The following is a 27,536-nucleotide window of genomic DNA, read 5'->3' as shown; positions in this document are numbered from 1 at the left end:
TCTTAACATGATCCCAACATACTCCCCTGAGTTTAAGCAACACATGCAGATGACCTGCCCAGAGGCAGAAAAGGGCCATTCCTACTTCGTGTCCTATTTTAAGAACAAACAAAACCTCAAAAGATTCCCAGTCTTATCCTACTAGTCAGAAGAAGTATGTTGCCTGCCCGTGCTTAAATCCATCACTGAAGGAACAAGACGATCACAATGGGTCCAAGTCAATCAGACCCACACCTCAGTCTCCCCAGGAGGGAAAGCTCTCTGATCTGGTGGAAAGGAAACAAAATCTGATCTCTCTCAGCAGAGAGGAAGTACATGGGTCAAGGAGGGATGCTAGTTGACCAGGTAGCTGACATCGTCTGCTGTTGTATTTGCAAGACCTAATTGTATATTTAAAAACCAGACTCCTAAGGGCACCTGAGTGGCTCAGTCAGTTAAGCGTTTGACTCTTGGTTTAAGCTCAGGTCATGATCTCGAAGTTTCATGAGGTCGAACCTTACATGGACTCTGTCTGCACTGATAGTGCAGAGCCTGCTTGAGATTCTCCCTCTTTTTCAGCCCCTCCCCTGCTTGCACTCTCTCTCTCTCAAAATAAATAAAACTTAAAAAAAAAAAAAGTAGACTCCTAGGATGGATTCTTTTTCAGACACAACTAAAAGACTCCTGGAAGAAAATCTCTTGTTCATTCCCTTTCGGCAAAAGGCCTGGTATTTACGTGTCAATAGAGAAAGCATAGATTGGATATATCTTGCGAGACCCATTCAAAAGTCTTCACGTTTGAGTTCATTGGGGGTAAAAACTACATGTGGTACAAGCCAGCCTTAGACTGACTACTGAGGGCAGAGGACGAGCATGGCTAGCTGGCCTGGGCCACACCTACATCTCCTGCCCGTGGTGCCTCTGGCGTTAATTTAACCTGGGTACAAATTGACTATCACACTGTAAATTCCTGTTTTACTTGACTCTTGGTGTCAGGCACTAGTGGAAACTACGGCTCAGAGTTTCTGCCACAGCATGAAGTTCACAGATCTCCACCTTGCTGTTGAACCACCCCCCACCCCCTTCCTTCCCAGCCCAAGCCTTCAGCACGCTGGGCTCTGAGCAAGGAGGGGGTCAAGACGGTCAGCTGTTTGGAAAGCTGGAAAGAATTCCTTTGTGTTCTTTTACCCCCTTCTTAAGGGAGGAGGGGTGAAGACAGTTGGGGTGTTAAACCCCGGTGTTGCCCATCCTCGCGGGTCGAGGAAGCAGGGCTCTTGATTGAGAGCAAATGGTGCTTCGGCGAAGGGTGCATTTGAACCATTGTGTAGCCCAGGGTTCTTGTTCCGTGACTCCCTTGTGATGTAAGCAAATTACTTAAGTAGATTGAATCCAGATCATTAATAATCTCCACTGGCACAATGCACTTGGGCTTCATTACAAGGAAAGAGTCCGACATCTATTCTTTAACCCAGCAGTTGTTTACAAGACACTCGGTCCTGAGAGTTCTTGTCCCTGTAGGGCCCGAGTGAAGGGGCTTAGCAAAAATAGAAAAATGGCTGCGTAATCAATACTCGTATTCTGCTCGGACAAAGAAACCAAAGTGCCCTCTGCCTCAGAGGAGGGACCCTAACTGTCAGTGTGCTTTGAAGTACAAGATAATGGGGGGGCGGGCGCTAAGGGGAGGATGTGTATGTCAGACAAGAAAAGGCTCAGGGTTCATTTTGACATTTATAAAGAAATACTACAAACATGCCTATTGAAAAAATGGAATATTAATCTAAGAGGTTTAAATTCAGGACTTCCTGTGTTAAGTGACATGAACTTGTCAGTGTTCTCCAGAGATGTGAGAAGCTGAGGAACGTTTGCAGAGGTATATGCTGCAGAATTTGGTTCCTATACAGTCATCTTATATCTGACTTTAAAAAAGCAAACCAACCGCTTGGGGAAAAATATTGAAATACGCCGGAGCCTGATAACTCGCATGCAGTGCTGCCACTTGACATTATCAGACTGTTGGAACGTGGGGTCAGTTAAATAGTTGGGCTAACAGGTTGCTGGGAATGGCTTCATTTCTAGAAATAAGGTTCTGGCTTCTGTTTCCTCTTGCGCAAGCCGTGCTAAAGATAGCCGTGTTGACTGAGTTTTTATCGGATGCTGCCTCCAGGATTCTTTCCAGTGGTACAGAGTTGCGACCCACCACTACATAGGTGATCTCTTGTGGTTTATTCGAGGCTGTCGGAGGAGGGAGATGGACGTGATTTTTGCTCTGCCAACTTCCCAGGCTATGTTGAGAGAAGGGTTGAGCGGTGGCTTCATGGAAGTCATGCCGTAGACGGTAGACACTCAGTAAACACAGGCACTGGGGATGCGGCTGCAGCAAAGGCCGTACACAGGGAGAAACAGGACCGCAGTCACACTAGCTGTCGTTTCCCGAACGTCAGCCAGAATGCCAGCCATTTGTGTACTTCCTTGATAGCGGCCATATCCACCTACGGCCTGGATTATCATTTCCTGAGTATTTCTAATTGACTTTTTTTGAAAGGAAAAAAAAAAAGCAAAGCATTTAAAAAGAAAACTTCCTATCACTCCCATAAAAGGAAAGCTAATGTCACCTGACATAATACACCCCATTAAAACATAACAATGTAATTAATTTCCAGTTAGCTATTATTGCCTGATAAAGGCTCGGAGCCCTGAGGCTGCTCTTTTCTCTCACAGGCAAGATTAGCAGGTGATGAACCTGTGTTAAAGACATCCCAGTAGGAAGCCAAGACTTCCCCACTGTGAGATTTATTATTTAATACCAGATCTGGAGTCTTTCAAACTCATTCCCATCCCACTAGGCATTCCTTAGGAAACCTAAACCAGAGAGAACTGCAATTGTCGGACACCCTCAAGTTGTTATTTTTATGCGTTCACCCAGGAGAACAATCTTCCCTGCTTCTGCTTGACTATAAGCCTCTCTCACCCTAAATATTTTTCCACAGGTCAACGGCAAAGACTTATCCAGAGCAACTCATGACCAGGCTGTGGAAGCTTTCAAGACGGCCAAAGAGCCCATTGTGGTACAGGTGTTGAGGAGAACCCCACGGACCAAAATGTTCACGCCTCCATCCGAGTCACAGCTGGTGGACACAGGAACCCAGACCGACATCACCTTCGAGCACATCATGGCTCTCACGAAGATGTCCTCTCCCACCCCACCTGTGTTGGATCCCTATCTCCTGCCAGAGGAGTAAGTCACGTGACCATACAACGCTAACGTGTTAAGTGTGGTAAAGTAGCCCAGTGAAGCTGGTTTCTTCCCTTCCATGTGGTGAAAAAAAACTGATGTCTCTTACAATTTTCCTCCACGTTGCCCATGCTTAACTTTATCGTTTATAGAGGCAGTCAATTGAATCCTGCTCAAAACCGCACCGACATATTAATTACTTTATTATAACCCTGGAGCAGAGTTACTCAAATTATATTCCCAAAACAAAATGACTTACAAATGTCGTCAAAGTTATTTCAGAATAAAATGTAATCACCACAAATGGCAATGTGAAGATTTGGCGTTAAAACTAGAGGGAATGCTGATGATTCTTTTAAATAGACAACAAAGTACGTTGGGAGCGTAAAGAGAGCCCTGAAGGTTGTGCGTTCTGCTTTCTTGGGTCTCGTTTCAAACCTGGATCTGTGTTAATAAGCCCACACGTGCCTCATATAAGTACCGAATTTACCGATTAAGTAACAGCTGCGGTCCAACACCCCACATTAATCACCCTCCACATGACTCTCCTCTTACCTTCCTTCCTGCCAGAGATACAGAGGAGCTCAGAGCCTTCAGTCAGACAAGCCCGATGCTCAGACTCATCCCTAGCTGGGCAGCTGGAGTAATTTACTTTATCCCCGTGTTAATAGAGGAAAAATAGTAATAGCATTTAGAGTACAGTGTTGGATTAAAGGAAATAATGTGTGGGAATTTCTCCCTAATAAGTGGCAGCAGCAATCATCATTAATTCAGTGACAGATTAAATATTTAGGGGAAGAAAATGAAGAGCAAGACATTTTTTAAGACAGACCACTGGCTGAGAAGACGGCCCGTTTAACGTAGCTTTTCCCTTGTGATTTTGCATATTTGAGGGCAATGTGTCCACTTCCCCACCTCAGCCTCTCTAGGTGATGTGAGAGTCACTCCCGGCTCTTCCTGTCTTGCTCCTTGTTCAGATCATTGACTTGTGCTTTATTTTAAAGGGCGTTTTTTCCTCTTCTGTGGCAAACTTCTGAGTGATACCTATTGGGTTTCTGCTAGTAACTCAGAAGCAGGAGTGAGCACACGTTCCCTGTGGTTCTGTCAGGTGCCAGACAGAGGCTTGCCTTTCATCCCGTGGTGCTATCCGTTAGCCGTTATAGGAACCCAGGGTCGATTGCCCAGGCCCGACAAAGTCATCTCCGCTGCAGTGGACAGTGTGTAAGGGGAAAGGAGGGGCCACCGATCACATCCATGCTCAGGGCGCATGGTAGTATGCAAAGAACTGTTAGCTCATTTATGCCTCACGAGTGCCCCTCCCATGTAGTGGGGAACTCACATGCTCACCCGTTCTCCTCAGCTTATGTAGGCAGCCGGATTGAAAGGCAGGTCCCGCATCACCTCAACTCCCAGCTCTTAGTCACCGCTGCTCGGTTGCGTCCCAGTTGGTCCTGTGAAAGAATTGCCTGATTCACTGAGTACCATCATTCATGCCAGTTATTTGACTTTATAGACCAAAACTGCCTCCCAGTATTGATGAGGCCTTTATGGCAAGTCCTGACTCTCAGATGGTGAACTGTCACAGTGATGGGCCTTTTAGAAACCAGACCTTTAATTTCCTCTTAAGTCTAGTTAACATGACATGACTTACCCCCAAGGGGAAACTTGAGAAATGTCAGTAGAGTGCAGAGGTCAGACCAGGTTCTGGCTGCAAGGTCAGAGGAGAGCAAGAGTACGCATCGGGATTGAAAGGGGAGTGTTAACTTGATGCTTGAAAGCCCAGGCCTTCCAACAGCATCCTCAGTACTAAAAGCCCCTTAAGTGCTGGCAGTATGTTTACCTGATAGGCCCTGATAGGTCCAGAAAACTGAAAGCCAGCCCTCGTTGGAATGACCATTCATGTCTGGTCTGTTTTTTCAAAAGTAAGTGCGTGGGAGGGAAGACCAGAGCCCATCGATTGCTGTGCTGACCTTTGAGAACAAGAAGGTTTGAGCCCACAGTCAACAATCAGGCTGAAACTTGCCGCCCACATCTGGCACCTTTCAGAGTTGCCGGCCGAGCCTCTTATCATTCCCACTGCCTTTGCTTCTAGACGTTCGGTTAATGTTATTTCCAGAGAGCTGGTGGGTTCTGTAAATAGTGTAAATAGTATAGTGTTTCTGTAAATAGTGTTTCACATCTGTTGTCCTAGAGAGAGACTCAAGCTTCTGTTCTCTGAGCAGTGGCTGCCTATGCATGTGTGCTTATCACTCATGTATTTTATGTGTGCATGTATGTATGCTCATTATATACCTGTATGTGCATACAAGGTTTTCATGCCAAATGTATTCCTTGTTGGGGAACAATGACAAAAGTTGTGAAAACACTGTCCTAGATGACAGCATAGCACTTTTTGTCACAGTCCCTTTGGACCTGACTCAGAGGCCAACACATGTCTTTGAATGTAGCCTGAAGCCCAGCCTTTTTCTCCCCAAAGATAAAATCCATCGGTGAAGCAATAAGCAGGAAATAGGAGTATGTCTCCAACCTCGAGTTAGAAATGAGTCCTCTTGGAGTGCCTGGGTGGCTCAGTCGGTTAAGTGTCCGACTCCTGGTTTTGGCTCAGGTCATGATCTCACAGTTGGTGAGTTCAGGCCCTGCACTGGGCTCTGTGCTGACAGTACAGAGCCTGCTTGGGATTCTCTCTGTCCATCTCTTTCTGCCCCTTCCCCACTCACACTCTCTCTCAAAATAAATAAACATAAAAAAAAACAAAACCAGAAATGAGTCCTGTTGACCCACATGACTAGTCAACTGGGGGATGGTCCCTGGGAGCACCTAAGGCTGTCCCACTGTCATCTCCATCTTCTTCCAAGGGGACAGACTTTAGTGCAGATCCTGACCCTGCTGGGAAACACAGGCAGGGAGAAGCAAGCTGAGACAGAACCCTGGAGAATTTGTGCCACATCACAACGGACCCTTGTCACGGGGCGGGGGGAGGGGGGGAATGAAAGCAGCTACTTCCAAGTGCAAGGGGCCTGAAAGGTCTCTCTTCTGTTTGCAGGCATCCCTCAGCCCACGAGTACTATGACCCCAATGACTACATTGGAAGCATCCATCAGGACATGGACAGGGAGGAGCTGGAGTTGGAGGTAAGCACAGCCTGTCTAGATTTAGGGCTCCTTCCCAAGACTGACAAGTTCCCTTTAAGTGTAGTTTATGGATGTTAGTAAAATAGCCACTGTGAGTGGATTTTTGTACAAGAACTACTTTCACTCATGCATTTAAAGGCGTAATTGAGCTTTTCTCCCAACTCCCTTCAAAACAGAGCATAACAATTGGATCACAAAGCAGAAATGGAGGATTTTTTTAAAATTACTTAAATGATAGGGTAGTAAGTCCTGTTGTAGATCTTTGAATTCGTGTAATCTCCTTTTCATCAGGCTCTCAAGTCCACACATTCTTGCAACTACAGTGAGCTTCCCTACCTTTCTGCTCTTGAAGTCATCACCTTTTGTACTCAGAGGCAAGAATAGGTGGATAAACGATTAGCTAGCCCACACCAACACCAAAGCGCTTGCCCAAAGTTTACTAACACTGAGCTTGAAAAAATTAGAAAATCCATGGCTCTCCTTAAGTGTTACTTGAGGCCAAATAGGACTCAAGATTCTAGATGATGTGTAGTCACACTGGCCTCTCAGGTTTTTTCAATTTATTTTTATTCCAGTATAACTACCTTGCGGTGTTAGGTTAGTTTCAGGTGTACGATATAGTGATTCAGCAGTTCTGTACGCACCGCAGTGCCTGTCACGGTAAGTATGCTCTTAATACCCCTCCACTATCACCTGTCCCCCCTCCCACCGCCCCTGGAGGACATCAGTTTACAGAGTTGTTGTTCTCATTTGTGATTTAGTAAGAGTGATAGAAAATAAGAGAAAAGCCAACTTTCAAGATATATTTATTTATGCTTTTGTGTAAACACTGATTCCTGTATTTCATAGTGTTTTCAAAAAATACAAGAGCATTTTTTGAAAAGTGACTTTACGGAATAGGATAATTGGGACCTTTGAGAAAGATTCGTGATGTCAAGGGTAAACCCTGTGTCACCATCAGAAGGTAAGCCAGGAAAAGTCCCGTAATGCTTTATTCAGCTGTATGGCCAACCATCGTGTAATCTGGGCTACCAACCAACACCTGTGAGGTTGATGAGTTGCTGAGCAGCAGACAAGTGGAAAACAGCTGTGTTTGTCCAGGTTTCCTTACAGTTACCAAGGGTTTTTGTTCCAGAACAGCAGCTGAAGAAGTGTGCAAATAATGTCTTCGCTGGTTGCTCCCGTATAGCCCAATGCAGAAAATCGGTGTATTTGGCACTAAAGTCATGACTGACTCCGGGACATTTCTTTTTGAAAATTTAAATGTCCTGCTAAATGCATATGGTCTAAACTGGAATGGCAGAAATTCTGACTCTATAAACTGCCGGGGTTCCTGCTTGTCATCAACTGTAGACCACAGCACTTGCCATCTACTGACTGCTACATGAAATGTAGCCTTGTGCCTTTCAAGGAAATTAAGGATTCTGCCTTTTATTTATACTTGGCTCATCGCCCCAACTTCAGGGCCAGTTCATGAAGCAGCCAGTGCCTCCCCTAGGACACTAGCTCTTATGGTGTTAATACACAGTGTTCGCAAAGGTGGTTCCACATCACCTATGTTTGAGAACTGTCAGAGCGAACCACAGTGAACAGATTTTTGTCATAGAGGACTTGTCAGTCTTGAATACGTTAAAAAGCATGGTAAATGCCCTAGAGAGGGGGAGAAAATTGAATAGGCAGAATTATGCACACCTACTTCTCTTCCTCTAACAGTTTCTCTTTGGCCAGGTACCTGTTAACATTTCCTGGGTCTAGAATTCTCTGGAACGGTGCTTTACAAGAAGAAGGGCTATTTAATAATCTTTATAGGACAACACTGCTTTTTGATGATCAATGTAATTGTGACAGAGGTCTTTAGAAAGCTATTAAATATCTCAGGAGCTAGATTTATGGAGCCCGTTTGACCTTTGAACAACACAGGGATTAAGAGTGCCGACCTCCTACACAGTCTAAAATCCACGTCTACATTTTCAATCTCCAAAAACTTAACTATTAGCTTACCGTTGACCAGAAGCCTTCCCAGTAACATAAAGAGTTGAATAACACGTATTTTGTATGTTACATGTGTTGTATACTGTATTCTTGTAATTGGGTAAGTAGAGAAAAGAAAATAAGGGAGAGAAAATACATTTCTTCCAGTACCTTATTGTAGTTATCGAAAACAGTCCACATGTAGATGGACCCACACAGTTGAAACCCATGTTGTTCAAGAGTCAGCTGTATAGTGTAGACTTGGTAAGTCATGGGCACTTAGTTAAACTTGAGTTGATAGCAGTGAGTTCTTGAGTTCTATTTTAGTGTCTAACACTTTCGAGAGCCTGATGGAAGCTATGGTTTCTTCCTAGAAACATGCTCATGTCTAAAAAAGCCTGCAGATGGTTTCTGGAAGGTCATTGAGTTCCTACAGTATCTGTCCAATCTGGCCCATTCTGCCTTACAGTTTGTTACATCTGAATACCACCAGAATCATTGTTTACTTTCTATTTTGCTTTAACCCAACTCACTTAAACCAAGGTAAATTTATTCTAAAGGAAATTCTCTATAACTATCTCCAACAGAAAATCAGCATCACTGCCATAAATAGAAGGTGCTATACAATATAGACAGTGGACATAAGGCAGTGTTACCGCATCCTAGTGTTAATTGGTGGTGCCTGGCAAGGACTGGGAGCCTGGGGCTGATTTGCCCTACTCCTTCTTTTTCTCTTTCTTAAGAGATTGGCTTGTGTTAAAGATCTGTTAAGACTAGCCAGACTGAGTCTGCCTTAGTAAACGAAGTAACTTTCTCAGTGTGAACTATCTTCAAACATCTTGCTTTTGGTAGACGCCACTCTAAAACCGTTCCCTAGGACCTTGTTATTCAAAATGTGTGATAGGAACAGCACAGAATCACCTGGGAGAAGGCAAGAAATGCAGAATCTTGGCGTTTAAAACTACCAAGTCAGAATCTGCATTTTAACAAGATGTCTGGGTGCCTCGTTGCACATTAAAGCTGGAGGAGGCCTGACGTCGAGGTGAAGAAGTCCAAGCTTCCGTGTGCTCTTGTCATGGGTCAAAGCAGTGGGGCTTTGGTTGCCCATTTCATCCACTCTCATGTAAAGATGTGCCTCCAAGACTCCAATGCCATCTACGCTTCCCCGGGGCAGAGTGAAGTCCTATGGACTAGAAATGACTCCGCCCCCTGTAGACATGCAGCACTATGCTAAGACTTTCTTCTTTTCATGATTAAAAAGCAGAGGCCAACAACCCCAAGTATTTAAGAGATTAGTTGAATGTTTTAAGTTGGACCTTTGATGCCTTGAGACTTTGCTAAATCCATGATTATTTTCATTTCTACTTGCCTGCTTTCACTGATCATCTGTTACACTGAATACACTGGTGCCAGAAATGCCAAATCAGGAAGTCACCACCCTGCTTGCACTTAAGGATTTGAAGCCCCTTGTGGCTCATTAGCCATTAGGATTGTCAGACGTGAGCTTGGCATCTTCTGAGAAAACCAATATATGGTCATGAGTCCATGCCAGGCAGGAAGGCTGCTCTCACATTTGGACTTTTGTTCTTACCAGCTTAGTTGTCACCAGGTGATTTCTCTTAACTAAGCACATCTCATAAAGTGAACCTGGTGGTTTTGGATGAAAGGTCTATTCTAAGTCCAGTGGGAAAGACTCCAGAGTCTTCCTGGAGCTTACTGTTGCATTTTCTCAGGAAGAGAACGATGTCTGTACCTCCAGTACTGCCCTGTTTCAGAGGCTTTGGAAGGTAGTCTGGTCAGTTCCAGAATGTTAATAAACCAACCTCAGTGCCAAGAATTGGGTTTGCTAAAACAGACCCGGTTTTTAGGGAGACTGGCACATACCTGTCATCTCCTGCTTTTCAGAGATTTCTTAGAACAGCCAACAGTCTAGTCTGTCTCTGCTACATTCCATCCCCTTGTATTCCCCCACTTTGGGGTCAGATTACAAAAAGAGTGTGTTTTGGGTTGGGGGTCCACTGTTAACACACCACTCAGCCTCTGCATCGAATGACATCAACGTTCCACACCTTTTGAAAGATAACTAGTTCCATGGATTATTATATAGGAGGAAACTACATGAGTGTATTGGGATAATACTGAAGCACACGCGTAGAGAAAAACAGATGTTCTGTCTTTTAAAGCACACAAAATGATCGTATTTAGGCAAGTGTCAATTCCCTGTTATTGTGAAACTGTGTAAAGCTAAAAGGATTATACCCAAGTATACCCAAGGGTTGAGCAGCCACATAATTACCCATAAATTTTCAGGTACTGAACACCTGTTCTAGATCTTCCTGTAGGCAATTAAGAAGGAAAATAGATGTCTGAAGAAGGTTTTTTCCTTAATCTATTGTTTTAATTTCCCAGTTGCTTCATCAGTAGCCACCTCTCCAGGCTGTGAGGCTCCCCTCACCTATGTTGTGTTCTGATGACGTAATTTTGAGGTGAGAAAAGAGAAGAAAGCTAGTTTCAACGGGGAGACTAAAATGACCTCCAAACCTGGTTTCATTTGAATAATCTAAGTAGATCATTAGGGATTTGGAATTGTCCTGAAGAAGATACAGGATGCCTCAGCGAATCTATACTTTTTTCTTAAGCCTTTAAGGGTTTCTCCGGGGAACCTTCCACAGTCAGCCCTGCCTTCCCTGAGTTGGCCTCCTCACCCTATTAGTATAATCAGCACTTTACCATTCTTCAGACTACTATGTACACACCAAAACCTTCCACCCACTCTTCTCTTGGTCCAAATAGCCCCTGCCTAGATCTTAGCGTGGCCCAGTCTGGCACCACCTTTTGTCCAAATGTCACCTCCAGGGAGGCTTCCCGAGCACAGCATCCCTGCCCCATTAGTGCCATCTCTTACTTATTGTCTGGCTCCTCCACTAGAATACAAGTCCCATGAGAGCTGGGCTCTTGTCCAAATCGTTCGCACCTACACTCCTCATGCCTGGATAGCGCTTGGCACATAGTAGGTAACTTGTGAACATTTGTTGAGTGAAGGAATAAATACCTTGTTACCGTATCTCAAATGAAGGTTTTTGAAGGGAAGTGCAGCCTGTTTAGAGACACCTCTGTGTTGCATTTAGCCCTATGCAGACACAGAAAGGGTTGAGATAATTTAAAGAAATATGCACAGCAGTTCTGAACCGATAAGGTAGAGTTATGCTTCAGTGACTCGTCTTCCCAGAGTGGGATAAGCCATTGAAATTAGTCTCTAGGATCCCCTCTGATTAAAGTGGCTGACGTTGAAACAGAAAGCTTGAATCACCCAGGTGGAATGGCCCCATTAATTCTCTTAATTGGGCTATCGTTTCAATTTCATCTGAAATGTCAGGCTTAGCAGTTCATTTTTATCCAACAGTCCATCTAGACCAGTAAGCAACAGGACACCGGTGGTGGGGGAGCTGTAATCCAGATAATGCTAATACATTATTCATACCAGTTTGATTAATGGTCTTCTTTGAAATCTTATCTCCATCATCACAGACAGATATGTATTGATAACCTCTAAGCTTTCAGTGATGTGCTCAGTTGCGTAAGGCTCTGCCTTTAGCTTGGAGTCAGAATGCGATGTTGAGAATTTACAAACCACCCATTGAGCTTGGAGAACTGTCTGCTAAGCCCCCAAACACCATATCTGGTTATGAAATTGTAGAATAGCTGAGAAGTTTCAGAGAAGTGAAGTGACTTTCCCAGGACAGTCTAGCTTGTGAGTGGCAGAGCCAGGATTGGTTTTCATTTGGATTTTTTTCTGCCTTGCAATCTCAAGCTCTTTTATTGAATTTTGAGCACCTACTGTGCACAGTGTATTTGGCTAGATCCTTTTTTACTGCACACGTTATTACACAGCTACTGTTGCCTTAATATAATCTTCTTTAGGAGCACCCAAGATAAAACTCAGATTTAGAGAGAGTCAAGATGGTAGTGGTAGCAGTTCTTACTTACTATGTTGTTTTTCTAGAGCTTCTGAAAACCTTTTATGGTTTGCTCTTTGCTTAGCTATTAGCAACCAGGCTCTTTTTTAGGATGTTGAATCACTCCTTGGAAATTGAGTGACCATAGCTAAGTTACACCATATGCCTTCTTAATGAAATTTTCCTGGCTTTTGTTTAGAGCTCCTCAGAAGATCCAGCTAACACAAGGAAACATTATAGCCCAAGCCATCCTAGGTAATATCAATGTCAAGTACATACCTGGAGTAAACTCCAGAATACCCCTTCCTTTATTATTGCTTGAAATGTAATATCAACATTATTCATCCGGTACCACTCATCCTTTTTAAAACCAGATGATTTCTAAGACAGAAAGCTGTTCCCAAAGGACTAGCCTTAAACTAGAATTACCCTCCCATTCTTGAATCTCTTTTAGAAAGCAAGTCCTAAAGTTTGCTTCACAGCCGAGTGGAATTGGGGCTGGAAGACAAAGCTTTAACATTCTCAAGGCAAGTGTTTCAGATTAGAGCTGGCTTCTGTGCTCTGCCCTGTCACATGGTGTGGGTGTCATGCTAGAACCAGCTTCGTATCCATGTCAAGGATGGAATTTGGCTTTTGTGATATTTAAGTCAAATCTGGCCAAAGTGAAAATGTGACTGTCACCCTCACAGTCTGCCCTGGGAGGATTTGCAATAGGATTTAAAGGCTAAATGCAATGTCGGCTAAATCTTTCTGCTGTAGGAAGGGAGCACTGCATTCTCAGTGCATCACTACCTAGGAGTAGATGGGGTAATGAGAACCTCTTGTCTCCCTTGCAAAAAAGTGGGAATGTTTGACCATCATGTATTGTGTGTAATTTCCAACAGTATTTATTGGAAAACTATTATTAACCAGCTAATCACATGTGGGGTTAATGACAGAATATAAAATGTGTTCAAGGAGAGTATAATGTAGTATCTTTGATTCACTTATCAGGGATTCAGGAATATTGTTTTAAAGCAACTAACACTTGAGGATGTATTCCTCAAGTCTGACATTTTGTACCACCAGTCTGACATTTTGTTGCAAGAAAGTTTTCTCCCTGGTTATCAAAGATTTGTTGAAAGGAACTGGCAGATTCAGAAGGGAAACAGTCCCCCTACCAATGGCAACATCAACTAATGTCCACATTTATAGTTCCATCGTTTTCCAACTTATCTGTCAGTCAAAACACTAACTGGAAAAACATAGTAGAAATGATTTTCACGTTAGGTTTTTATCGAAATCATTTACTTAGCCCTTAAGATAGCTGACTACATGTTGGGAACTAGGCCAAATAAAGGTAATCATTTTTTACATAGCAGACCTTCAGCTGTCACATTCCTTATGAGTCTTCCTTCTTCATTTGAATAACCATAGTACATTATGCTGTTCTTTTCTAAAACATGATTTCTAGACTTTTCACTTTCCTGGGTTCTCAAAATGGAGTCTGCAATGAAAAACGATGATGACCAGGTCGACCAGTTGGTTTAATTTTCAGTGTGTTACCAATATGTGGTTGTACCATGTGAGACCATATAGCTCACCCCATATACAGCTTGCCACTTGAGTCCATAGTACCTGAACCGATAGACAATTTGGCCAATGAGACAAGCCTGCAAATCTTGTTCTTGGATATTATGACCAAATGCTGTAATAGTTTCTGAACACTTCCTTCAATGCCTGCACTGACTTCCTCACAACCACACTTGGAAGCACATGTGAACTCTGATATCTTTTATGCTTAGATATTCACCTTGGTGGCTCAATTATTTGGAAAAAGCTATAACTCATATTACTGTTTTCAATTCTGTTAAAAGGAATATCACAACATTTATTGGCTCATTTTTCTTCCTATAACCTTTCCATTTCTCTCTCTCTGCTTTGGTTGCACATGGACTTGTTCCAAAACCATCTGGCTTCCACCATGATACATAGCACAGGGCTCTGTGGTAGTAGCATTTGGCTACAGTTGTGCATTTGGACCCAAACAAATCATCAGGAAATTCCGCTGATTTGCACTAACCTTGGGAAGGGCTAAAACAGAGAGAGTCTTTGCTCTTACCCAGACCCAAATGAAGAGTAACCTGAGACAGATGTGGGCATGTGTTTGAAACATAAGAGGAGGATGTGTGACTAACAATATATTTGAGGTATGCAATTTGGTTACTCCAAAGGATTTGGGAAGAATTGGCCCTTGTAGTTAAATAGTGACCCTTAAACTCACACTTCCCCCATTACTGTGCTTAAGTCCAGTTCTCAAAACATGAGAAATTTCCATCCAATTCAAGTATCAGAAATGAAAGGGATTTCATTTAATGAAAATTTGCCATATTGCTAAAGCTATAATTAGAAGTCTAACATGTCAGTGTTCAGGAAATAAAGCCATCTTATGGGGGGGTGAGGCAGATGTACCCACTCTGCTATAAGCAATTTCTGGGACTTGAGGCACGTAAACACCCCTGCAGTAATTATTACACGCCCATTTCCTACTGGCTTTCTGTAGGCCAGGCATTGTGCTAAGAGTTCTGCATGCCTTAACCTCAATGAGTCTTGACCCTGCCTAAGGCAGCAGGGTGGCAATTCCTAGTGACACTTAGATACAGCAACAAGTACATGACAAAGATACTAGAAGGAGGTGGATTTGGGATCTGAACACAGGTCAGCCTGTCTTCACAGCCCCAATTCTTTACCACCACATGATACTCCCATCTGTCAGCCAGAAATTCTGCGGAAACTAGTCAGATTGGGACAGTCGTCACTTAAAACTTTTTCACTGGTTCCCACGATGCTGAGGTAAGATCAGAGCTCTTCACGCTGGCCTATGGGGTCCCACCTAATCTGTCCTCATACCTGGCCATGCTCGGCCTGCCTCTCTCTCCCTTGCACACAGGGCTTTGGCATTACTGGACCAGGACATTTGTACCCGCTATTCTTCAGCCTTGAAAATGTCCATGGTGTTGGGTACCCTGCCTTTCACAAGGGAGGGTTCAGGAAGTATCTGTTGTATAACTGCTTTGAGCTTTCCCACAAAAACAAGTGCATCCTTACCTGCCAGGAAGAGTAGAGAGAGAGGAAGTGGTCCCCAGAGACCGTGGTTTCGAAGTCCCATTCTGAGTGCCTTCACCCTCCTGGTTGGCAAGCAGTCAACAGTAAAAACCAGGCCAAGAGACCTGGTGGAGACCTTATCAGGCAGCCCTTCAAACAGGCCTGTGGCTTACTGCTGCAGAATGTCATCGGGGTAGTTGGCAGTGTGGGAGAGAAGGCAATGTGGCCTATTAATACTTGCAGAAAACCCAGAACTTCGTCCCAAGGCTCCAACAATTTTCAAAGTTCTGACTTCATTCTGAAGCGCAGACTAACTGGCATATACAGGGACGTTCCCAGTGCTCATGTGTCTCACATTTGGGCTCACTTTGCTTTTATCTTATTTAATTTGCGGTAATAGCGGCTGAAACTAATTTCTCGACTGTAAATATCACAGCTGTTGTGGAAAGCATTAATTGCGTGCTATCACGTTACCCTCCTTTCTTGGATCAATTTATGTGTAATCTGTTTGCAAGTTCTATTACTGTGAATGTTAAGGGAATGCAACGTGAAATAATCTAACTGAACACACTGGAAACATTTGTACTGAAATGGCTGGATGGTTTGGGCCTTTGGAAATATTCTCGTTTGTGGCAGACATTGAAAAAATGCTTTTTAAAAGCCCTACCCCAGAAGTCTTGACATTGAGTGAAATATAGGTAATTTTTCTTTTGGGGGATCAATAAAATAACTATTTTCAAAATGACTTTATATTGACTGAAAGGTCAGAAATGCCGTGGGCATTGATCCTGTGTCCATAATCACTTTTTGTTTAGTAAGTTAACCGCTCTACACACTCAAATACAAAGAAATCCAGTTCATCATTGAAACAAAATATTTTTTTAAGCCTTTGACCCTTCCCAGCCCTCCCCTCCCCCCCCCCCCCCCCCCCCCCCCGCCTTCTGAGGCTCACTAGAAATGCCCTTTCTTTGTCTAGGAAGTAGACCTCTACAGAATGAACAGCCAGGACAAGCTGGGCCTCACAGTGTGCTACCGGACAGACGATGAAGAGGACATTGGGATTTATATAAGTGAGGTATGAAGGCTGAGTATTTCTAACTATCGTCTCAAGACCAGAGGAGGGTTTTTTTTTTTTTTTCTATTATATATTACCCAGCCTTACCTCTGGCTCATTGAGAAGTCTTTGGAAAGACACAAATGTCTTTGTCCCCTTCATCACACAGTCCTTGGAGTTACGTCTTTACATGGGAGTTAAGTTCAAATGTCAGCACATAAGGCAAAATTACCCTGGAGAAGCCTGCAAATCGGCCATAAAACGGAGCTGTTTACATGGTTTTGTGTGTTCAGCCCCAGGGGAAGAAGAGCAGATTCACATTTCCCTTCTCGTGTTCATTGAATGGGATGGTGGATGGAATCATTTACACTTTTTAAAATATTTCTTTATCTCTTACTCTTTTTTTTTTCCTTTTGGTTGAATGTGTATATAGTTGATTTCATGTAAGTTAAATGCATCTTCAAAGTACATAGATGGAAGCTATTTTGATCTTATTAGAGAAGACAATGCAAAGCCACTGCTGTCAGCATGGATCCCTTCCCATATACTCCCATGTCTGCAAGCACAGACACTCAACTGCATGAGGAAATAAAACCTCTCTCTGTGGGAAGAACAAAGTGTTATGTTTACTAGGCTTAATAATTATTCCTTTGGATGTACTATGTTCACCAAGCTTAAGAAGGTCCTCTATGACTGAATTTGGAGGGATTTTTCCCATACTTAATCCTGTCTGTCTCAATTATATTTTGTTTTTAAAGTTGTTTTCCAAAATTGAAGCATTTAGTACAATAATCAAGGCAGTGGCTGATGATGAACAACATAGCGAAGGGTACCCTTGAACCTGTTCTGCATCACACTGGTTTTCATTTCTGTGAATGCAACACAAGTCAGCTGTGCCTCTCCATCCCTTAAGTCCCCAGGGTCTGCACACACTGCCACGTAACAGGGATGCTATGCAAGCATCCGAGAGCACACCCAGGAAAGGACTTGGAAACAGAGCGATCCATGCTGGTCTCTCCTTGCATGACACTAAGTCTTGTTTATTTCTATACGTGTCTTAGTTCTCCATTCTGTGCTGACATATTCATTGTGTTGTTTCAGATCGACCCCAACAGCATCGCGGCCAAGGATGGGCGCATCCGAGAAGGAGATCGCATTATCCAGGTACGTCAGCTTCCAGCCAGCAGCTTCGTCCCCTGCCTGACAGTGGAGAGCACATTTTATGGATTACGTCAATAGCTTTAGGGCTGAAGAGGTTAAAGAACCAGGATTACCAAATCAGATGTGGTATATAGTGAGGCCAGACAAGTTAAATGAATGAGTGAATCACAAGCCCCAGAAAGTAAGATGCATCAGGGAGTGGGGAGGCCTAGGACAAACGGGAGAGAGTGCCCCAGCACCTTACAGAAGGCGAACCTCATTTCCTTTCATTCTCTTTGGTCAAAGACCACCCAGCAGGGGCCCAGGTCAAGCCAGTAATCTTGGCCACTTGTGAACCAAAATAATTCTTGTTTTAAAAATTTTTTTAATGTTTTTTATTTTTGAGAGAGGGAGACACAGAATCTGAAGCAGGCTCCAGGCTGTGAGCTGTCAGCACAGAGCCCAACGTGGGGCTCGAACCCACGAACAGTGAGATCATGACCTGAGCCGAAGTCCCATGTTTAACTGACTGAGCCACCCAGGTGCCTCCTCCCTTTTATTAAAATTTAATTTTGGAGCACATGTGTCAAGGTTGGTCTTGCCCCGAAAATAGAAACATCTTGGGCAAATTTAGTAAGATAGATGGAGAAGCATTTTAAATTTCATGAGTTGAATGCCACCATACCATAGAATGGCTTCTATGGGTAGTTTCTTCACCAGGACCCGGAATGCTCTTTGGACCCAAAATGAGACTGGCTTGTTTCAACAGCAGTCTGTTTTAATCTCACAGAAATTGAGATTCTTTGCCACAGGGCTTAGCGTCTGCCTCTTCTCAGTCACGCCATCTCATTTCTAACCCACCATGTTTATATCTGCCATTACACCCCTCACCACGAGTAATTTTTATTTTCTTCTTCCACTGCTTATTCTGCATTTCCTCAGACTTCATCCCAAACCTCAGCTGCTTAAGAACCCTTTCCTGGTAGAGTAACCCAGACCTTGATTCCTAAATGTGCTGATGCACCTGCAGTCCTGTGTTTGGGGATGCTGTAGCTTTCCATTAGCCTTCACTACGGGGCATGGAAGTACTGGGTTCCGGACATGGCCCTGCCTGTCTCCACTGGTAACTGGGTTCAGTCACCCCAAGTCACCCCTTTGCTGCCTCCTGGTTCCCTGGCATAAGGAGTTGAGTGGCAGGCTCACCTTCCTGTTCAGTGGGACCATCCCTGTGCCCCCTGGAGGAATCCTCTGCCTTGGGACTAACACCTCCATACCAGGTGTGAGAGAGTCCCCCTCACTAGACTTTCCGTCCCACCTAAAAAAGGTTCAGGTACCAAACGGGCACCCAAAACACCACATGTAATGCCATTTCCTTATGTGCCTTCCCCTTCCGTAGTGGTCACATCACACCTGCTGCTGCTTTTTCTCCCATATTCTCTGAAAAGATCTGTAATAATGAGTGTCTGTAATAATTCCCTTTCGGTTCCTGCCTGAGTATTCTGTCTGATGAAATTGCTCAGCTGTTCCCTCTTCACAACATGGTGATTTTTCTCAGTCTGCCTTCTGGAGTCTCAGCGACTTCTGTTCAAGGAGCTTCCACATTAGTAGCCTTGTACACCTGTCACAGTGACAGACTAGTCTGAGCAGGGCCTTTCCTTCTGAAAATGAGCATCCTTTTCAAGCTCTGTGGAAGTTCGGTGTTCCAGCTGTGACTGGGTGACACAGCCGCCTGGAACAGTACGGAATGATTTTGGGTGAACTAATTATGCTGTTGTCCACCCCTCCGATGCCTCATCACTTTTCTTCTTTTTTTTTTAAAGATTAATGGGATAGAGGTGCAGAACCGTGAAGAGGCTGTGGCTCTTCTAACCAGTGAAGAAAACAAGAACTTTTCTTTGCTGATTGCAAGGCCTGAACTCCAGGTGAGTCAACTTGCTGCCAATGAAGCAGGGTCTGTATTTCTTAAATTTATTTTTTTATTTGGATCTCCTTCATTTTATTAAATCTTTAATATACAAAGTTGAAGTCCGTGGCATACTGAGCATTTGGGTTTCTTTTTTTTTTTTAATATGCAATTTATTGTCAGATTGGTTTCCATACAATACTTTATTTTTGAGACATAGAGCATGAGCAGGGGAGGGGCAGAGAGAGGGAGATACAGAACCCCAAGCAGGCTCCGAGCCATCAGCACAGAGCCCAACGTGGAGCTCAAACTCAAAGACTGTGAGATCATGATCTGAGCTGACCTGCAACCAACTGAGCCACCGAGGCGCCCTGGGTCTGTGCTTCTAAAACCAAAAACCCAAGTCTGTTGGCCCTATGGACCACTGCCCAAGCATTGAGTTTGAATTTGAAGGCACTATGTACCCTGAAAAAGTAGTCTCATTTGATGTGACCTAAAATCTGTGTAAGGAGACCCCTGACATGCAGCCTGGCATTTATACCACAGGCCCAGCAGGCTCATTAGCATGGGAATGAGGGAGGAGAAGGAAATATAATGGAATGGAAAACACAGCCGGGGTCATAACCATCAAGATGTTTGAGTTTCTAAAGTTTGACAAATGTTTCAGCCTAGATCCACTGTGTGGACCTCAATTCTAACCCAAGAGCCAAGGGAACCTACCACATGATGGCTGTGGTCAGTAACACTGCATAGCTACTACAGCTTGGCTGAGAGTTTGGATAGTCTCATCACACGAAAAAAGTAGCTGTGTGAGGAAATGCTATGTTATTAGGTGGATTGTAGGAATCATTGCACTACATTTATGTATGTTAAATCACGATGTACATCTTACACATCAAATACAATTTTTATTTTATAAAACTAAAGAACTATTCTTATTTTCTTTCTTTTTCTCAAAAGGCCAAATAATAAATATGTTTGGCTTTGGGGGCCATATAGTCTCCAGTGCAATTGCTAGACTCTGCCACTGGAGCACAGAAGTGGCCACAAACAGCAGGCCACATTCAGCCCACGGGCTGTAAGATCTCAGCTCCCTGAAGAGTCTGTGCTAGGAAGATCCTGGCCTAATAACGAGTGATGAGCCTTGCCCCAGGCAGCTAGTTTTAGCACACCTATTTTCTCTGTCAAAAAGAACTCTTCCCATACCACAACTAGACACTCTTCAGGGCCTGCTAACCTTGTGTGTAGGCCAGGAGACAGGGCTGGCCCGACCTGACCCCCGAACACAGCAGGCCTGCTCCACTGATGGTAGCTGCTAGGGATGCAAGGGTGTCACCCTGCAAAAATAAAACCATGGACACCAGAGATTTGGCCAGACATGGTATAGGGTCGAAGGTCTCTTTCACGTGAAAGATGCCAGTTTTCTGATGGACACCAAACCAACGGGCACATTGCACTTTGATGACTCCTGCAAGAGGGAGCCTTCTCCCCTTCTCCCAGGGTAATATCCTTGCTTTTAAAAAGTAAGTAAAATGAAAACAAAAGGAATCTTTTCTGAGGCCTGTGGTGGCTGTTGCTTCTTCTCCGCAGCTGGACGAGGGCTGGATGGACGATGACAGAAACGACTTTCTGGACCACCTGCACATGGACATGCTTGAGGAGCAACACCAGCAGGCCATGCAGTTCACCGCCAGCATGCTGCAGCAGGTAAGGCCACGGCCCCTCACCCCTCTGAGCGATGGCAAAATGTGCACCCTCCATCTCCCTCATGATGTGAAAGACCATCAGAAACCCACCGGCCCGGAAGGCAGCAAGAAAATGAAGTGCTTTTCTGTTTGCACACCAACAAAATGCAAGCTGATACTCTCACCGGCCAAGGGAGTGCAGCTTGGCTTTTAAAGCTGAGCAGTAATGGGAGGTACAGCTGACTTGCTGGCTGTTGGGAAAACACACGGGCCAGCTCTAAAGCAGGTCAGAAAACATGAAGTCATGTTTTCAAAAGTAGAGCAATTCCCTGGGTGTTGCCTGAGCTGCTTAGATTGTTTTAGCCCCCTTCCGTTCCCCCTCCGTGGTCAGAGTCCTGATAAAGTACTAATTGAGTAATAAGGCCCTGTAGGCTTCCTGCTCTCCATGCACTGGGACCTTGAATGGCTAGGATCATTCACTGAGGTAAAGTGACTCTTCCCCTCTGCTTAGACAGGAAAAGTGAGGAGGAGAAGTGTAGGAGTTTAGCACCAGTCGATCTGGCCAGATCGTTGAACTAGTACTGATCCCATACGCTGCCCCTGAGCCTTAGAAAGCCCTGTCCTGAAAAACCCTTGCCCTACAGGAAAGGTGGAACCTGGTAACCACGGGCGGGGCCTCCCTCATTTTGGCCGTTTGTTCTTGTTCCAGAAGAAGCATGAGGAAGACGGGGGAACCACAGACACCGCCACCATCCTGTCCAATCAGCACGAGAAGGACAGCGGCGTGGGACGGACAGACGAGAGCACACGCAACGATGAGAGCTCGGAGCAGGAGAACAACGTCGACGACGCCACTGCGTCATCCACCCCGCTGGCCGGGCAGAGGAAGCTCACTTGCAGCCAGGACACCCTGGGCAGCGGCGACCTGCCGTTTAGCAATGAGTCCTTCCTGTCTGCCGACTGCGCTGACGCCGACTACCTGGGCATCCCCGTGGACGAGTGCGAGCGCTTCCGGGAGCTCCTGGAGCTCAAGTGCCAGGCCAAGAACAGCAACCCCTACAGCCTGTACTACGCCAGTAGCCCCCTGGACGCCAGCAAGAGCGACCCCGAGAGCGTGGACAAAGAGCTGGAGCTGCTGAACGAGGAGCTGCGCAGCATCGAGCTGGAATGCCTGAGCATCGTGCGCGCACACAAGATGCAGCAGCTCCGGGAGCAGTACCGCGAGTCCTGGATGCTGCACAACAGCGGCTTCCGCAACTACAACACCAGTATCGACGTCCGCAGGCACGAGCTGTCGGACATCACCGAGCTCCCGGAGAAATCCGACAAAGACAGCTCGAGCGCCTACAACACGGGGGAGAGCTGCCGGAGCACCCCGCTCACCTTGGAAATGTCCCCCGACAACTCCTTGAGGAGAGTGGCAGAGGGCAGCAGCGAGGGGGCCGTGGGGACCACGGAAGCTTACGGGCCGTCCCCAAAGAACCTGCTGGCCATTACCGAAGATCCCGAGGTGGGCAGCACCAGCTACAGCCCCCCTCCTCCTCAAGAGCTGGGGACCAGCCAGGCCCCCGAGAGCAGGGAGCGGAGGCCCAGCGATGACAGCGGGAGTCCCAGCCCCGGCCCGAAGCTGGCCGGCTCGTACCTGTCCCCCTTCCCCCACTCGCCCTACAAACACGCCCACATCCCGGCGCACGCGCAGCACTACCAGAGCTACATGCAGCTGATCCAGCAGAAGTCGGCCGTGGAGTACGCGCAGAGCCAGATGAGCCTGGTGAGCATGTGCAAGGACCTGAACTCGGCCGGCCAGGCGGAAGCCAGGATGGAGTGGAAAGTGAAGGTCCGCAGCGACGGCACGCGCTACATCACCAAGCGGCCGGTGCGGGACCGCCTGCTGCGGGAGCGCGCCCTCAAGATCCGCGAGGAGCGCAGCGGCATGACCACCGACGACGATGCGGTGAGCGAGCTCAAGCTGGGGCGCTACTGGAGCAAAGAGGAGAGGAAGCAGCACGTGGTGAAGGCCAAGGAGCAGAGGCGCAGGCGCGAGTTCATGATGCAGAGCCGGCTGGATTGCCTCAAGGAGCAGCAAGCGGCCGACGACAGGAAGGAGATGAACATCCTTGAACTGAGCCACAAAAAGATGATGAAGAAGAGGAATAAAAAGATATTTGATAATTGGATGACAATCCAGGAACTCTTAACCCACGGCACAAAATCACCAGATGGCACGAGAGTATACAATTCCTTCTTATCCGTGACTACTGTATAATTTTCACTTCTGCGTCGTGTACATAAAAGAGAACGCTACCGTTGGGGTAGAAATTCCTGCCTCGTTCAATGCGGCAAGTTTTTGTATATAAGATAAATACGGTCATCCTGTTTATAGTCCAGATTGGCCAGCTCTGCAACTAGCTCTATTTTAAGTGGAGAAAAACCACCCTTAACAAAGGCAATATTAACAAACAGAGCTTTTTTCAAATAGCAATTGTACTTTTTTACTTCCTACCTTTTACATAAAGTGTTTAAATTTCAAAAAGATCTTTTTATTAAGCATACTTTCACAGAATAATTTGTTTAAAACTATATTCATATAAAAAAGTTAAACACGCTTTTTTTTTTTTTCCTGCCGAAAACACAGATACAACTGCCAGTGTGTATTTTTAATGGAACTCTATTTTATAATGTTACTTTGTTGGATGTGTTTCATATGAGTGACCATTAATATATAATTTAGGTCAAGGCTTCAACTCAACACTACCAAACTGTGTGGTTAATGATTTAATATACATAACCAAACCAGCAGTGTTTAGAGTTGGGATACACATTTAAACATTTTTCTGGTTAAAGTTCCCAAGAGTGTGTAAAGGTTTTAACAGAAAGCAAAATATCATGCAGCTTTATGGAAGTTTAAAGCATGTTTGCAAATATTGCAGCCCAATGGAAGAATTTGCATGTACAGGAAAGTTGTGGATGGAGATGGTTTGTGGAATTTTAAGTGCTCATTGTAGTAAACCTTTGCTTTGTAGATTTGAAGGGACAGAGTTTTACAAGCAAGCTCATGAAATCATGATTAGTTACAAACATTAAGTAAAATGAAGTTAAAATAAATTATTATTTTCTATTTGACATGTTTTGAAGTGATTCCTCATTTTTTTTTTTGCAGTGGTGCTGATAAAATAAAAGCCTTTTTCGGTGTTTATTTTTTACTTCCATTACATTATCTACTTCCTTGCGAATATATAAGTCAGATCATCCAATACCTGCATTCTGCCCAAAACCAAAAGACAGACGTGAAACAAATGTCTATCAGTGAAGAAAGAATAAGGCATCAAACTCACCATTTAATCCTCCATTTTGACTCCTGTCTTGCAGAAAGCCTCAACCTGGCCCATTTATCCTGTAGATAAGAATGAGTAGGAGCAAGTTTATCAATCAGGGTCATGTTTACAACGAAATCTCTATGGTCTATTGCAACCATTACTGCCTGCCAGTAAAACACCTCTGGGTGGCTAGCCCCAACTTTCCATTTCTGCAAATTATCTGGTATTGCCACAGAATAACATAAGTCACCAAAATGACTGGGTTTCAAAACTGGTATGTTTTAAAATCCCAACAACCCCCAGGGTCTTAAATAATGAATTTGCTACAAATTGTTCCCTGGCTCTGGTGTTGACACCAATTGCAGCTATAATACCTACTGAAAAAAAATCAAGATAGGATTTGGAAGGGTGTCATTTTCATTTGCGATGATGTCTGACATCTGGTTTATTCCCTGATCTGGCCAAAAATGTGATTGAAATGACCAGGTGTGTAGGCATCTCATATATTCCTCCCCTGTCCCCTACTTCAACCAAAATGCCTTCTTTGAGGCTAAAATCTTGAGACTGACTAGGAGTCAGTCACACTGGGCAACAGAACAATGTCATGAAGGTAAGACACTGAATTGCTTAAGATGTCTGTTCATTGTCTCTTCCAGATTAGGCGCTGCAAAGATAATTACATCTGCTACATTAATCAACCCTCCAAAGAGAAGTTTTTACAAAAGGGTGGACTATTCGGGGCATGGTTTTCCTATATTCTCCCAAGTTCACCAGCCAACAGAACCGGACCCTCGGCTCCCAGAAGATGCGCATCTATAGTGCTCTCTTATCTCATAACATTTCTTCCTAGTTCACATTTCACAGACCATAAACACTGCTGTAAGACACATGGAAGTATGCAGGTTTCTGAGGGGAAATAGCTTTCCTCCCCTTGTCTGTTCTCCTTCAAGGTCAGAAGCAAGTATATGGCCACAACAACCAAGAGCTCCAGTCCAATCATGTGACACAAAAGTCAAGTAGAGAAGTTTCTCACCAGAGCTTCCCACATGCCTCCAGATTTAGGAGTCAGCCAGTGCCACTTAAAAACAAGTCCAATTCTAGATCCTTCCATTACAACTTACTTGTAAAATCATTCTATCATATAGGGCATAGAGGGGTGCCTGGGTGGCTCAGTTGGTTAAGCATCTGACTTCAGCTCAGGTCAGGATCTCATAGTTCATGGGTTCAAGCCCTGCCTCAGGCTCTGTGCTGACAGCTTGGAGCCTGGAGCCTGCTTTGAATTCTGTGTCTCCCTCTCTTTGTGTTCCTCCCCCACTTGCTCTCTCTCTCTCTCTCTCTCTCTCCCAAAAATAAAGATTAAATTAAAAAAAAAATCATTCCATAATATAAATACATTTGGTCACAATTTGCAATGTGACAGGTTTCCAAATCTAATTGAGCAAATCCACTCCAAAAAGAAACTCAAAGACAAATCAGAAATCATTTTATCCATGAGCAAGAGGCTCAAGGAGAAAAATGGGGCTCATTTAATAAACAAACGGGAATTTGAATTTAGAACCAACCACCTATTCCCACAGCTGTTAGTGCCATGGCGACACAAGAGAGGTAGATATATACAGTTAATTCAGATGCATTCAACTTGTGCCCTCAACCAAAAAATAAACACATTTTACCAGTGGATACCCTGGAGTGAGCATAAGCCAGGAGACATGAATCTGCCATTTCTTCAGTGAATTTGAGCTCCCAAGTGCCTTGTGGTGCTGGCATTTCCCAGCCTGTGGTTGAGTTGAGGGATTTTCCTGGGTAATAGTGACAAGAGACAATTTAGAACTTCTGTTCTCACTGGTGTCAAAGCCTAGCTCCTGTGTCAACAGAAGTTCCTCTGGAACCGACAGACTTTTCTACTGCCCCAGCTGCTGATACTTTATTTCCCTGATTTCCTTGGCCGATGTAAGAATCTAACACAAGCTATGGATTCTCTACACAGAAAAATAGACCTATAATAAGTAACATTGAGGGGTGCCTAGGTGGCTCAGTCAGTTAGGCATCTGACCTCAGCTCAGGTCATAATCTCATGGTCAGTGAGTTCAAGCCCCTCATCAGGCACTGTGCTGACAGCTCAGAGCCTGGAGCCTGGTTCAGATTCTGTGTCTCCCTCTCTCTGCCCCTCTCCCACTCACACTCTATCTCTCTCAAAAATGAATAAATATTAAAAAAAATTTTAATAAATAACACTGATGAGTTGTGAATAATTTTAAAGGACTTATGTGCCCCCTAAAGTCCATTCATGGGCCTCAAGATCTAAAAACCTAAACATTAGACCAACTAAACTAGACAATTCTATGGATTTCTTTTTCAAGCTGTTTTTAGTTGTACTTGATAGCACTGTTTGATTTGGATGCCCACTTTTGATGTCAAGGAATACATTTTTTTCCCCATTAGAACCATACTGCCTATGGCAATTAAAACTCAAGAAACCACCAGCAACTATACTCTAACAGTCATTGTGCTCATGGTTATTCCTCTCATAGCTACATAAATTTCAGACTTACAAGACAGATTCCCACTTCTCCACATCAGTCACTCCATTGGCTGGAAAACTCAAATTTAAACAGTACTTCTAAAATACAAAGGGATGGGGCCTGTGGGTGGCTCAGTCCTTTAAGCATCCAACTTCAGGTCAGGTCATGCTGTCATGGCTCGTGAGCTTGCACTCCGCTTTGGGCTCTGTGCTGACAATGCAGACTCTGCATGGATTCTCTCTGCCCCTTTCTCACACCCTCTCTCTCAAAAACAAACAAACAAAAAAAACCCCAAAGGGATAGAAATGAGAATTCATTAATGATTCACTGCTACATGGTTCAATACAGGAGGCCCTAGCCATATCTGGCTGTTGAACATTTAAAATATGGCTAACCTAAACTGAAATGTTTTAATAAAATGAATTTAAAAGACTACTAAAAAATTTAAAAAGGACATTTCAATTTGTATGCATACTGAAATGGTAATATTTCACACGTGTTGGGTTAAATAAAATAATTTTAATTTCATCTTTAATGTGGCTCCTAGAAAAATTTTAATTAC

At 44.4% G+C, this 27,536-nt stretch overlaps 1 protein-coding gene across 2 annotated transcripts in view; it reads left to right on the top strand.

Moving 5' to 3' along the window:
- The window catches only part of PDZRN3 (PDZ domain containing ring finger 3), a 239,912-nt gene extending 215,668 nt beyond the window's left edge, over window positions 1-24,244 (top strand). For both annotated transcript variants that reach the window (XM_007076640.3, XM_015535063.2), the window contains 7 exons: window positions 2,967-3,214; window positions 6,255-6,342; window positions 16,330-16,428; window positions 17,509-17,571; window positions 19,368-19,469; window positions 21,041-21,157; window positions 21,845-24,244. In XM_007076640.3, coding sequence (XP_007076702.3) covers window positions 2,967-3,214; window positions 6,255-6,342; window positions 16,330-16,428; window positions 17,509-17,571; window positions 19,368-19,469; window positions 21,041-21,157; window positions 21,845-23,401 — 2,274 coding nt within the window. In that variant the 3' untranslated portion in view covers window positions 23,402-24,244. The remainder of the gene's footprint in view (window positions 1-2,966; window positions 3,215-6,254; window positions 6,343-16,329; window positions 16,429-17,508; window positions 17,572-19,367; window positions 19,470-21,040; window positions 21,158-21,844) is intronic.
- Window positions 24,245-27,536: the final 3,292 nt, after the last annotated feature.

The sequence above is a fragment of the Panthera tigris genome, chromosome A2, assembly GCF_018350195.1.
Source record: "Panthera tigris isolate Pti1 chromosome A2, P.tigris_Pti1_mat1.1, whole genome shotgun sequence".
Lineage (NCBI taxonomy): Eukaryota > Metazoa > Chordata > Mammalia > Carnivora > Felidae > Panthera > Panthera tigris.
The sequence above is the reverse complement of the archived record's forward strand: the minus strand, read 5'-3'. Positions and strand labels throughout refer to the sequence as shown.